Source organism: Gopherus evgoodei, chromosome 10, assembly GCF_007399415.2.
Source record: "Gopherus evgoodei ecotype Sinaloan lineage chromosome 10, rGopEvg1_v1.p, whole genome shotgun sequence".
Lineage (NCBI taxonomy): Eukaryota > Metazoa > Chordata > Testudines > Testudinidae > Gopherus > Gopherus evgoodei.
In genome coordinates this window covers 86,298,281-86,311,122 of record NC_044331.1, presented here as the reverse complement: position 1 = coordinate 86,311,122, position 12,842 = coordinate 86,298,281, and the positions used below count along the sequence as shown (strand labels likewise).

The following is a 12,842-nucleotide window of genomic DNA, read 5'->3' as shown; positions in this document are numbered from 1 at the left end:
TGTGTATAAAGGGGCTCTGACATCAGAGCCTTGAACTCACAGACTCTCCTTGTTAGTCTCTAAGGTGCCAAAAGTACTCCTGTTGTTTCTCCTTGTAGATTATCACTACCCAGAACGCAGTCTTCTGACAAGCTGAAATGGACAAGATGCCAGGGGCTCAAATGGAGATCCCATCAAAGTCACTAGGACCATGTTAAGGTCCCACAGAGAAACCAGCTCTCGGACCAGATGATGGGGATGAAGAAGCCCTTTTAATAATCTTACTACCATGGCATTAGAGAAGACTGATCTTCCCTGAATGGGGGTATGACATGCTGACATGGCTGCCAGAGGCACTCTCAACGAGCTAAGCATAAGGCCTGACAACTGAAGGTGCAGCAAGTACTCCAAGTTCTCCTGGACAGAAGCCAGCATCGGCTGAAGTCTACAGGCCAATGACTGCACTGAAAATCGCTTCCAGTTTGCCAAATATGTCATTCTGGTAGAGGGTTTTCTACTATTGAGTAAGACTTGTTGAACAGCCACCAAAAATTGCTCTTCCTCATTCAGCCATGAAGAAGCTGTGCTGTGAGACATAGGGAGGTGAGAATGGGAAGTAGGGTGTGACTGCAATTCCATGTAAGTAGGTCAGGATGGAGAGAAGGGAAGAGATACAGGAAGCTGAAATGACAGTACAAGAAGGTCATGTACTGCCTTGGGCACATCGGGACAATAAGAATGAGCTTGGCCCGATCCTCTTTCAGCTTGAGGATGACCTGTGGGATGATCAACATTGGGTGGTGGGGCAGCATACAGGAGAGCTAACTGTCAACTGAGATGGAAAGCATCAGACTGGGAGTCCAGACAGAGACCCCCTTGAGAACTGAACAGACAACACTTTCTGTATCACTTGTAGCAAACAGGTCAATCATCAGAATGCCCCACATATTAGGAATGGCAATATACAAAAACCTGTAGGAGAACACTTCAACCTCCCTGGCCACTCTACAGCAGACCTTAAGGTGGCCATCCTGCAGCAAAAAAACTTCAGGACCAGACTTCAAAGAGAAACTGCTGAGCTTCAGTTCATCTGCAAATTTGACACCATCAGCTCAGGATTAAACAAAGACTGTGAATGGCTTGCCAACTACAAAACCAGTTTCTCCTCCCTTGGTTTTCACACTTCAGCTGCTAGAACAGGGCCTCATCCTCCCTGATTGAACTAACCTCATTATCTCTAGCTTGCTTGCATATATATACCTGCCCCTGGAAATTTCCACTACATGCATCTGATGAAGTGGGTATTCACCCACGAAAGCTCATGCTCCAAAACATCTGTTAGTCTATAAGGCGCCACAGGATTCTTTGCTGCTATTACATCAAGATAATTACTTTAGTGTAAAATCCTTGTGGTGGCAAGGCACTGTAGTTTTAACCTTGATGTAGCTAGTCAAGATAAACCCCATATGAGAGAGCGGTTATTTCAACTTGCTACATTAAGGTAGAAACTACCTTTGCCTCATTTCCACTAGGATTTTACACTGAAAGAGTTCTTGATGTAAAAACATTTTTTTTTTTGCAGTGAAAACAAATTTGCTCAGGGTGCAACCCATGGGCCAAGGAGTTTAACAGGAAGATGACGATTATCGTTGCCAAACTTCAGGTCTATGATATAAGTAAATATGCCCAGCGGCCACAAAGGGATAGCAAATTACTGTCAGTAACAAGAGAAATTCAGCATTGAGAAGTACCAGGGCCACGCACCCAAAGGTGTTCGGCTCCTCCACGATTTTCATCTTACCAGCTGACGTAAAGAGACCTATAAGAAAGAGGGCAGAGGGCACGGTCAGTGGGTGGTAGAGTCGGTGCGCGGGAAAGGGGCTCACTGGGCCCCCCTGTATGTGTTGGGGGGGCACTCCCGGTCAGCGGGGACAGCGCGCGAGGGCGGTGGGATCGGTCACGGCAGGTGTGGGGGGCAGTGGGGGCGCGGTCAGTGGTTAAGAAGGGGGCGCCTACGGCCCGGTTCCGCTCCCACTCCATATAACCCGAGTTCTTGGGTTCCATTTCCCCCCTTGGCGCTCACCGAACCGGGCGCTCAGCAGCGCGAGCAGCACCAGCTCCCAGGCCGCCATTGCTCGCGGAAGCGGAAACGCGCCTCTCGCAGCAGAGTTCCTTCCGGTCCGGCCGGTCACGTCACGGGGCGGCTGAGGTGCGGGCGCCCCGCCAACCATGGGCAAGAAAAAGCTGTTTCGCCGCCCGGAGGGACGCGCCCAGCGCGCGCCCAAGTCCCTGGAGACCTTCGCGGCGGACGCGCAGGCGGCGCTGGCAGGTGCCCGGAGCCCGCGGTTTTCGCCCCAGGGGGCGAGGGGCTGGAAATGTGACTAACCGTCCGCCCCGCACACGGGGGCCGGAGGAGGCCGCTGCCGCCGCCATCGCCAACCTCCAGCCGCGCCCCAGTGATGGGGAGAAAGCGACTGCGGGGCCCACCCGCTGCAGCGGGTAGAGGCCGCTGCCTAGCCTCTCCTAGCCCCGCCCCGGGGTGGGGGGAGAGCCCTGCTAGGGTTGCCAACGGGCTAATCACACAAACCTAAACACCCTTTCCCTGCCCCTTCCCTGAGGCCCCGCCCCACTCACTCATCCCCCTGCCCTGGCACCCTCTCCCCCATACCTGTTCATGGGGCGAGGGGTTTTGCAGGGTGGGAGGGGGCTCCGGGCTGAGCCGGGGGTTGGGGTGCATGCTCTGGGAGAGAGTTTGGGTGCTGGAGGGGGCTCAGGACTGGGGCAGGGGGTTGGGATGTGTGAGGGGTGGGGGCTCTGGTACTTCAGGCGGCTCCTGATTCAAGTCACAGTGGGGTTAAGGCAGGCTCCCTATCTGCCCTTGCTCTGTACCATTTGCGGAAGCAACAAGCAACTCCCTGCGGTCCCTGGGCAGATGTCTCTGCGACCTGCCCCTACCTGCAGGCACCATCCCTGCAGCTCCCATTGGCCACAGTTCCCAGCCAGTGGGAGCTGCAAAGTCAGCACTAGGAGCAGGGGCAGTGCGTGGAGACCCCTTGGACTCCCCAGGGTCAGCAAGGACCTGCTGACAGCTTCCAGGCGTGGCACAGGGCCAGGACAGGCAGGGAGCTTGCCTTTGCTCTGCTGCGCCGCTGGACTTTTAGCTGCCTAAAATCTCCTGGTTTGGCTTCAGTAGCCTCCGGGAGATAGAGCCCAATTCCAGGAGACTCCTGGAAAAACAGGAAGGGTTGGCAAGTCTAGCTGCTGCCGAGCCCCACTCCATCTATAGCCTTTGGGCCTCTGAGAAAAAGGCTGAACTCTGCTCTGTGTGTTTGCAGCCTGCTTTCAGCAGGATGACGTTGGAGAGGGGGATGCTGCAGAGGTGAGATTCCCATGCCCTCTTGCCATGTGGGAGCTCGGACACTGTGATCCCAAGAAGTGCACGGGGAGGAAATTGGCTCGCAAAGGCCTGCTCCGAAACCTGCGTCTCAATCAGAGATTCCGGGGGCTCATCCTCAGTCCTATGGCAACTCAGTATGTCTCTGCAGCTGACAAGTAGGTTCCGTGTGAATCGCAGTCCTAGTGTTATTTTTTAGATACAAATCCACTGTTGCATGTTTGTTTATTTTTTGCTGTATTATGAGTTTCCAGAGAGAGAGAGAGTCTGGTGCTGGTGTAAATTCGGTGCCAATGTTAACAAATGTACTGTTAGGTGAGTTAAAGAAAACATTTCATTATTTGATTGTCAGCTAAAATGGTGTTTACACATGGGGGTATCTTGCCTTCCCTGTTCTGTTAATATAGTTAAATGTGCATGGAAAGTAGGTTCCTTTTTCTTTAACAGGCCCAAGGATTATTTAGAGATGCTGATAGTGGCTGAGATGTGCAGCTTTTGATATTTAAAAAAAAAAAAAAAATACAGTAAAGTGTGGCTAACATTCTGAGGTCCCACGACTAGTGTTTCCATATCTAAAGTGCTCAGTTCATGGTAGCTTTTTTTTAACTGCTATGAAATCCAGGCTTCAAATTTCAGAAAGTCATAAAATCATAGGACTGGAAGGGATCTCGAGAGCTCATCTAGTCCAGGCCCCTGCATAAATTTCAAGATCGGAAGGGACCATGATGATCATCCAGTCTAACCTCCTGTATAACACAGGCCATAGAACTTCCCCCAAATAATTCCTAGAGTAGATCTTTTAGAACATCAAATCTTGAGTTAAAAACTATCAGTGAGGGAGACTCCACCATAATCCTTGGTAAACTGTTCCAGTGGTTAATTACCCTCACTGTTAAATATTTACACCTTATTTCCAGTCTGACTCTGATTAGCTTCAGCTTTCATCTGCTGGATTGTTATACCTTTCTCGGCTAGACTGAAGAGTCCATTATTAAATATTTGTTCCCTGTGTAGGTGATCAAGTCACCCCTTAACCTTCTCTTTAAGCTAAATATATCAAGCTCCTTGAGTCTATTAATCATTCTTGGGGCTCCTGTCTCACCCCTCTCCAATTTATCAGCATCCTTCTGGAATTAGGGACATGAGAACTGCATACAGTATTTCAGCAACAGTTGCATCAGTACCAAATAGGTGAATAAACATCTCTACTCCTACTTAATTCCCCTGTTTCTGTATCTAAGGATTGCATGAGTCTTTTTGGCCACAGCATTGCACTGGGAGCTTATGGTCAGCTGATTATCCTGGGAAGCAGTGACTCTGAAAAAGATTTAGGGTTGGTGGTGGATAGAGTCCCCCATCCTGTAAATATGGCTTACCATGTATACTCATTCATAAGCCAAATATTTTTGGTAAAAAGTGACATATCAAAGAGCAGGGGTTGGCTTATTAATGGGTCTACACCGAAATCTGATGATTTTAAACTCTATGGAATCATTGAATTTAATATGTAATTGTCATTTTGTTTACCTGGAGCATTCACAGACATGGAGCCCCTCGGCTCCCTGTGGCCACAGTTCACAGCTCCCACTGGCCACGAACAGCAAACTGCGGACACTGGGAGCTGAGGGGCTCCATGCCTGTGAACGCTCCAGGTAGACAAAACGTCCAGGCCCGCTAGTGGCTTACCCTAGTGAGCCAGGAGCCGAAGTTTGCCAACCCCTGAAATATAGGTTGTCTTATGAAACGGTCATACAGTTTTTGCTATTTTTACTTAACCATTTTGGGGGGTCGGCTTATAAACGAACAGGCTAATGAATAAGTGTATATGGTACATTGTCTCTGTTTCTGGATGTTTACATTTACTCATAAAAACATAGTTTGTATGCATCTATCTTACTGTGCAATCCATCTTGCTCTGTATCAGTGACCTGCCCTCTTCATTATTTACAATTCCCCAAATTTTGTATCATCTATAAACTTCATCATTAATGATTTTGTTTTCTTCCAGGTCATTAATAATATTACGTAGTGTAGGGCAAAAAATTGATCCCCAATGGACCCCCATAGAAACCCACCCACCCGATGACGATTCCCCATTTACAGTTACCTTGAGACCTATTAGTTACCCAGTTTTAATCAATTTAATCTGTACCATGTTAATTTTATACCTTTTTAGACTTTATCAGAATGTCATGCAGTACCAAGTTCAGTGCTTTACAGAATGCGAAGTATAGTACAACACCAGTATTACCTTTATCAGCCAAACTTGTCAAACTAATTTTCCATATCCTTTTGATGAGATTGCAGGATCTATTTTTCATAAACCCATGTTGATTAGCATTAAGTCTATTAACCTCTTAATTCTTTAGTAGTCAAGTCCCATATCAGCTGCTCCATTATATTGCTTGGGATCTAAGTCCAATTGAAATCCTATTTATCCTTTTTAAATATTGGCACCATATTAACTCTTCCAGTCTTCCAAAACTTCCCCGGTGTTCTAAGATGCATTGAAAATCAAAATTAATGGTCCAGAGAGCTCCTTATCAGCTCGGTGCGGATTTAAAAATATCTAACTTTAATAGCTGCTGTTTCATATCTACCTGAGATACTAGTGGAATGGAATGACACTTGTCAAATATTATGACTACATCAGTAAATATTCTGTGTTTTGGAAAAAAGAACACTTCTTGGTTTATGCATTAGTATTGATAATTCTGCCATTTTTATCTAGTAATGGATCAGTACCATTGGTAAGACTACTTTTGTTCCTAATGCACCTCTACCCCGATATAATGCTGTCCTGGGGAGCCAAAAAATCTTACCACATTGTAGGTGAAACTGCATTATATCGAACTTGCTTTGATCCATCGGAGCACACAGCCCCCCCTCCCCCAGCATGCTGCTTTACTGTGTTATATCCAAATTCATGTTATATCGGGTCGTGTTATATCGGAGTACAGGTATACTTAAACGTATTGTCCTGAACTCTGCTGACCATAGATTTCTCCTTGTGTCCCTTTGCTTCACTGGTCAATTTTCTACAATTCCTACCTTCTGACTTATATTCACTATCAACTTTCCCTTTCTTCCATTTGTTTTTTTCTAGAAGCCTTCATTTTCACTCAAAACCAGATTACAAATTAAAAAACATCGCAACTTTTTTCTTTGATTGTGGCTTTTGGGGCATCTGGTAAGGTGTTCTGAAACAATTCCCAATTATCATTCACATTTTTCTGATTAAATTCTTCCCAACTGATTTGGCTCAATTGTTTTCAACTTCGTGAAATTGGCCCTTTTAAAGCACCAGGTATATATATATCACTGGTCTGGACTTCACTGTGCTTGCACATTGTGATTGTCATGATCACTTGTACCTACGTTACCATTAATTTTTAGTTCTTTGATCAGTTTCTCTATCTGTGAAGGTGTGTTCCGTGAATCAAATTCCTGCTAACTAAAGCACTTATTTCTGGGTAGACTTGACACTATAGAAGCGATGGTAGCTTGTGGAACTTGAAAAAGGTCCATTATTTCAGAATGAAAAGATGGTTTTGTGGTGAAGGCACAAGCACTAAGAAGAGCTGAACTCTCTGTTCCTAGCTTTGCCATATACTTGGAGTGTTTTTGCAAATCAGTTAACACACGTATGGAAAATTGCTTGTTTGCACTTTTGGGGAGGTAGTTCGTGTACACCGTACCAGCCTTAATCCAAAGAACTAAACATTAAAAATGAGATATTAGATGCCTAACTACAATAAAGTTTGTTTTTCAGACAGGTTGTAGCTCAGAATGGAGTTGCAGTCATAGATTGCTCATGGGCCAAGTTGGAAGAAACCCCATTTAGTAAAATGAAGGGAAGCTATCTCCGACTGTTGCCTTACTTGGTGGCAGCAAATCCTGTAAACTATGGCCGGCCGTGCAAGTTGTCCTGCGTGGAAGCTTTAGCTGCTACTTTCTGTATTGTTGGTAAGGCTATAATGTGGAAAAAAAATCAGGACTGTGATCATTATTGTAGTTTTCTTTTAAATGATTTTTGTCCAACATCTTGTTCAGTGGACAGATGTAGAGCATGTTTTGCTCAAGGTCTGTATCTGTCATACCCAAAAGATTTTTTGAGCATCCAACCCTGCAGTATCAAGCACTAAATAAATACAGCAAGTCCTGGAGAGGTCCATTATGGATTCTGTTCTTCACTTATAGGTTTGACAGCCTTATTTACCGTTACTGTTATCCACACCTGCAATGCTTTGTCTTTGGTTACTTCACTTCCATTGTGCTCTGAATACAGTTACTCAGGCTGTCTTAACTTCTCCAGTAGGGCATTCTGCAGACCATCGGTGAGAATACCTTTTCTTTAACTCTTGAAGGCTTCGCTCTTAGCTATAGGAAGTAGACTTTTTTCAAGGGATCATAAACAGAGCTGGTTTGAGAAGCTTCAGTGTTTCCTAATGAAGTTACAATAGAACTCCATTTATCCGAGCCTCCATTATCTGTCTCTCCATATTAACCAAACCAGGGCTGATGGCCCAAGTGGCAGGACTCAGGCTCCAGTTGAAGCCAGAGCTAAAGCTCTTTGCCCATTCTCCAGATTATCCTAATTTTTGATTATCTGATTTGGCGCTGCTCCCAATTAGATTGGATAAATAGGGTTCCACTGTATTGAAACCTTCATTGATTGGTTCTGAAAAATTTACACCAGCTCTTATTGTGTTGGAATAGGGGTCTTGGCTGCAGGTGGGCCCCAACCCATTGTGGACCTTGAAGATTGACGCCCTAGTTTTAAATTGGCACTAATGAGTGTAAGCATGTCTGACCCTCCCTTGCTGTCAGTCTCTGAAGGGAGGCCATAGAGCTGGTGGTCATCACATATTGTCAATAGAGCCTGTGGTGTCTCAGCCACTCAAGGTGGTCAGGGAACTGTTGTCCATCACCACTCCCTGAATCCTGTTAGAGAAGGACGTTTGAAACCATCATAGATCTGTACTTTCCACTCTGAGAGCTTGGAAGTGGGTTAACAGTAGACTTTGGCTGATTATTGACTGCTGCACAGAGATCTACCTTTTATTTACACAGTACTGTACATCATCAGATTTTATATTTCCACATTCGGGAGACTGATTAACTAGAAAACAGTGGATTTCTCCTGGATTCACTTGGATGCCTCAACTTAAGTCTGTCTCCAGTCCTAGATTCCAAAACATTCAAGGATGCTGACAAATGTCTCGTATCGCTGTTTTAGTGATAGATGTTATGCACTGCACTTATGCTGATTAGATACAGCTGCCTTGATAAGCTTTTTTGTTACGAGTCCCATGTTTGAAGAGAAGCTGGTTATATTTGTTTTCTATTTTAGGATTCTCTGATCTAGCCACCATTCTTCTGAGAAAGTTTAAATGGGGAAAAGTGTTTCTTGAATTGAACAGAAATCTCTTGGAGAAATATGCGGCCTGCCATTGCCAGGAAGAGGTGCTGAAAGTTGAAAAGGAATTTTTAGCAAGTGCGCAAGAAAGAGAAACTGAAGATATAGGTAAAGGCTCCCTTTTGAGTGACCTTTCTGTGTCATTTCCTGACAATTGCAAATGCTCTGTTGCTAAAGATGGAAAAAAACCTCTCAGTAAGCATTATATGGACATTCATTTACCCAACAGTGGCTGCCCTGACTAGTTTTATAAAGGATGTTTTCAGGGAATTAAGGAAGAAAAACAGCTCACTTGTTACATTCACAAGACCTAAAGAAGACCTAAAGAGGAGAATATTGGCACAAATTAAAACTAAATTCATATTGGAAAATTTTAGTTGTATGGTAGCAGTGCCTAAAGGTTCCAGCCAAGCCTGGGGCCCCAATTTTGTGGGCACTGTACAGACAGAAGATTGAAAGTCCCTACCTGAAAAGCTATCTAAAAATCCAGACAGATGTAGTCAGACAAAAGTAACGTACTAAAAGTATAGTACAATTCCTTCCCAGTTTCCATGTCTCACAACTGGTGCCAGTTTTCCATGTCCTGTCTCCTTCAGTGGTTTTTCAGCCTGCATGTTCTGTCTTCTCCCCTCCACCCCCACTCATGGGAAAGCACTTCACTTCAATGCAGGAGGCACACAAAAAAAATCCCAACACAAACTGCCCAAGTGTGTGTGAAGGCCACAGTTCTTAGCCACTGTCCCTTTCCCTCCCTGCTCTGGGTGGATAAGTCCCATGCCCCTCCCTAGGCTAACTGTGTGCTGGCAGTTCACATGATCCAAGCCTGGAACCATGGTGTCCTGGCTTTGCCAGTAACTTCTCCCCACAAAGGTGGGAGATGCATCTCCTTCACGTTCTGTGGGGGAGAGCAGGTGGCCCCTGGTGTCTTGGAAGAGGGGATGAAATTGAGTGAAAACTTAAGCTGAATAACAAACATCACCTTGTCACTGGAGTATATTAGTTTATGGAATAGAATAGTCTCCCTAGCGAAGTGGAAACCCAGTTACTTGAAACATTTAGAAAAAGAATCCTTAAACTCACCAGAATAGATCCTAAGGAACATGCCTATTCTGGTCCTTCAGAAAGGCAGGAGGACTAGATGGCCTTTGTCACGGTTACAGGGCTAGCTGCACTTCTGTCTCCTTTCTGGTCCTTCTGAGTACAGCCTTGGATGTCAGGCTTTGTGCCTTTACCAATTCTGAGATGGAAATCTCCAATTCTCCTTCTTAGACTGGGCCCAGGTCTACTCAGATTCTTAACCTTTTGGAAAGACTGATTTCCAAGTGGAGTTGTCACCTGGAATTAGCTCATTTCTGATGATGAGACTTGGGTGGATTTCTGGCCCACTGTGAGGTGAGGCCAAGTTCAGACTCATTCACTCAGTCATCTTCCCTTCTGTCAGGAGCCCCTCTCCAACACTTTTATCAAGAGCTATTTATGATTTGTAGAGGGTGTGTGAGTTGCTTTACAGGTGAGTACACAAACATCTGTACACAGAGGTGGTTGTATTACAGGGAGGCTTATAGTAAGCCTCCCCTCTGCTTACTACAATCAACCTTAAAGCTCCCTGGGAACTGTATACTTTATTGCACTGGAAAGGAGTGAGTTTTTACTTTAATTGAGCTCTCAATTTTTCTCTTAAGCCAAAACTGACACATTCCACAGCTTGACTAAAGGCAATTTGTTGTGAGCGTTTCTTAAAATATCTGCTTTCACTTAGGTTATGGATACACTGGTCAATGAGAGAGAGCTTAGGGCCAAAATTTTCAGAAGTGACTAGTGATTTTAAGTGCTTCAGTTTTTTGGGCACTCAACTGGAGATGCCTTTAAGGGAAGGGGCCTGGTTTTCAAAGTGTCAAGATGAGCAGTGCTGCTTCACTGGATTTCCTCATATAGAGCCAAATCTTGGCTAAATCAAGAGAATCTTTTTCATTTTCCGAATGAAGAAAGAATCTTAAACTTAATTCTCACCAGATGTAACTTTTTTTCAGATCCATTTGATGTTGACTCTGGAAAAGAATTTTCAAATCCTAATAGATCAGCCAGCTCCATAGGGTAACTACTTTCAGTTCTCATTCTCCTTTCAGAAAGTTCTTTTGCTTTTATACCTCTGAAAAAAACTTCTTATTTTCAGAATAGCACAAGGTGATGAAGAATCTGGTGAAGAGGATGGCAGTGACAGTGATGATGACAGTACAGAAGATGACAGTGAAAAGCTTGCTGCACAAACAGCGAATAAACCAGTTATTTGGAAGGGAGTTAAAAAAAGACTAAAAGATTAAAAAGTTTATAAAAGTGAGTTTTGAAAATTTGTATAAAGAAACCATGAATATAATTGAAAGGAAAATTAAAACAATGTTGTCTAGACTTTTTCCATGAGCAGTGAAATGACTTGGGCTCCGCTCCTGCAACTGGGTTTTTGTAGGGGCCACTGTGCCTACTCCATTGACTTCAGCAGGACAACAAGGAGGCACAGGGGTCTGCCTGCATCTCTCTCTAGTTGAAGCCTTTATGTCAAGGCTTCTCTGCACATTAGTTCATGGCATGCTGAGGAATGAATCTACCCTGCAATAATCTGCTGCATCCTAATTGTCCATGTGCATACTGCTAATGCACATTAACAGTTTCTCTTTGAATGGGGACTAAACTAAAGCTCATTAGTGAACTATTAAGCACATCAGCAGTGTGTACATCTACAGCTTTTACCCCCAGCAGGTCTGTTGTGCACACTATGTAGAGTACAAGTCCAAAAGTGAATTGGTAACATGGGGAGCTGGTTTCACTCTTTGGGGTGATGGAGTAGAGGGGAGTAGTCCAAGTAGCTGGTAATTAAGGACTTGGCCTAGACAGATTTTGGGAGACTTGGGACTGAAAAGGCTGTTGCGGTCACCTTGCAAGAAGTAATTAGGCTGCTGGAAGCCAGGTTGAGATCCTTATGCTTGTATGCTGGCTATTAGTATCAGGGTTCTGAGTCATAGTGGCATAGCATTAAGGCATCCAGGGTTATAGGACATGCAGTGACAGAATCCCCAAAACATCAGTGGCCCAAGGAGGAACATAAAACTGGTTCCAGCTATTGCTTCTCTGCTCTTTGAAGCAGCATGGCTTTCAGGGATTTTTCATGTCTAAACAGTAGTACTTCGTAGCTGACAGATCTTGCTGAAAAACATTATGTACTTTGTATGATGTATATTGAGATTGTGTGATGAATATGGGAATTTTGGCAATATTTCTGATTCCTGTGTGCACCTCAGTCCCCCTCTAGGCTTTGCATTGCTGTGTGCTGAGTGTAAATGGAAAGGATGAGGTGAATAGTGGATCCCCATTAGACAGTGGAAACCCCAGGGGCTGGGACATTCATGCCTAGCAACCAACAGTTAAGAGAGATTTCTCACACACGCTTCTCTTCAGGGAAGCACAGAGTAAAGGCCATGAGTTGGCAAATAAAGGCAAAAGGGGTCAGGTGGCTGGGTTAAGGGCTTGAGTGCTCAGGGACATAGGGCTCTGACCTGGTTCAGACAGAAACTGCTTCCTTATGCTGATCTAAGGCCTTTCAGATTCTTTTTGCCAAGTGACTGACAAATTACCTTGTTTTGGAAAGGCTGCTTGGTGGCATTGCAAATAGTGAGAACATTTCACCAGAAGGGATATGAACAAGCCGCCTGCAGGCTTCTGGTTTGGCTGAATTCACTGTAGGGAGCCACGGAGGGAGAGATGAGGATTGCTGGTGTCCAGATGTCCAGTTTCAAAGTTGTGAAGTCTATGGGCCTGCCCCTGTGGAACTGTTAGATCTTTAGGGTCCAGCAAGCTAAAAGGTGTCACTCCCAAGGGACTGGCTAGGGCATATACCACACCCTGTAAATCTGTGACAAGGTGGAATAAGAACATAAGAATGGCCCTACTGGGTCAGATCAAAGGTCGATCTATCCCAGTACCCTGTCTGCCTACAATGGACAGTGCTAGGTGCCCCAGAGGGAATAAACAGAACAGGTAACCATCGAGTGATCCATC

The 12,842-nt window shown here is 44.9% G+C and overlaps 2 protein-coding genes across 6 annotated transcripts in view; one reads left to right on the top strand and one right to left on the bottom strand.

The window, feature by feature from the left end:
- GNPTG (N-acetylglucosamine-1-phosphate transferase subunit gamma) overlaps window positions 1-2,141 on the bottom strand; it is a 32,746-nt gene extending 30,605 nt beyond the window's left edge. The window contains exons 1-2 of one of the 4 annotated variants that reach the window (XM_030579123.1): window positions 2,063-2,141; window positions 1,731-1,798 (exon numbers count right to left, since the gene is read on the bottom strand). Coding sequence is in view for 2 of the 4 variants with exons in the window: in XM_030579122.1 (XP_030434982.1) it covers window positions 1,731-1,798; window positions 2,063-2,111 (117 nt within the window). In the remaining 2 variants the exon portion in view is untranslated. The remainder of the gene's footprint in view (window positions 1-1,730; window positions 1,799-2,062) is intronic. The other 3 variants (XM_030579122.1, XM_030579121.1, XM_030579124.1) reach the window with 3 other exon arrangements.
- Window positions 2,142-2,187: 46 nt separating this feature from the next.
- On the top strand, window positions 2,188-11,203 carry TSR3 (TSR3 ribosome maturation factor). 2 transcript variants are annotated; one of them, XM_030579125.1, is made up of 6 exons: window positions 2,188-2,308; window positions 3,315-3,531; window positions 7,146-7,339; window positions 8,727-8,900; window positions 10,823-10,886; window positions 10,966-11,203. In XM_030579125.1, the coding sequence occupies exons 1-6, from the start codon at window positions 2,209-2,211 to the stop codon at window positions 11,111-11,113; spliced, it is 897 nt and encodes a 298-aa protein (XP_030434985.1). In that variant the 5' UTR covers window positions 2,188-2,208; the 3' UTR covers window positions 11,114-11,203. The 2 variants fall into 2 exon arrangements, with proteins under 2 accessions (XP_030434985.1, XP_030434986.1); XM_030579126.1 differs by having other exon boundaries at window positions 10,971-11,063.
- Window positions 11,204-12,842: the final 1,639 nt, after the last annotated feature.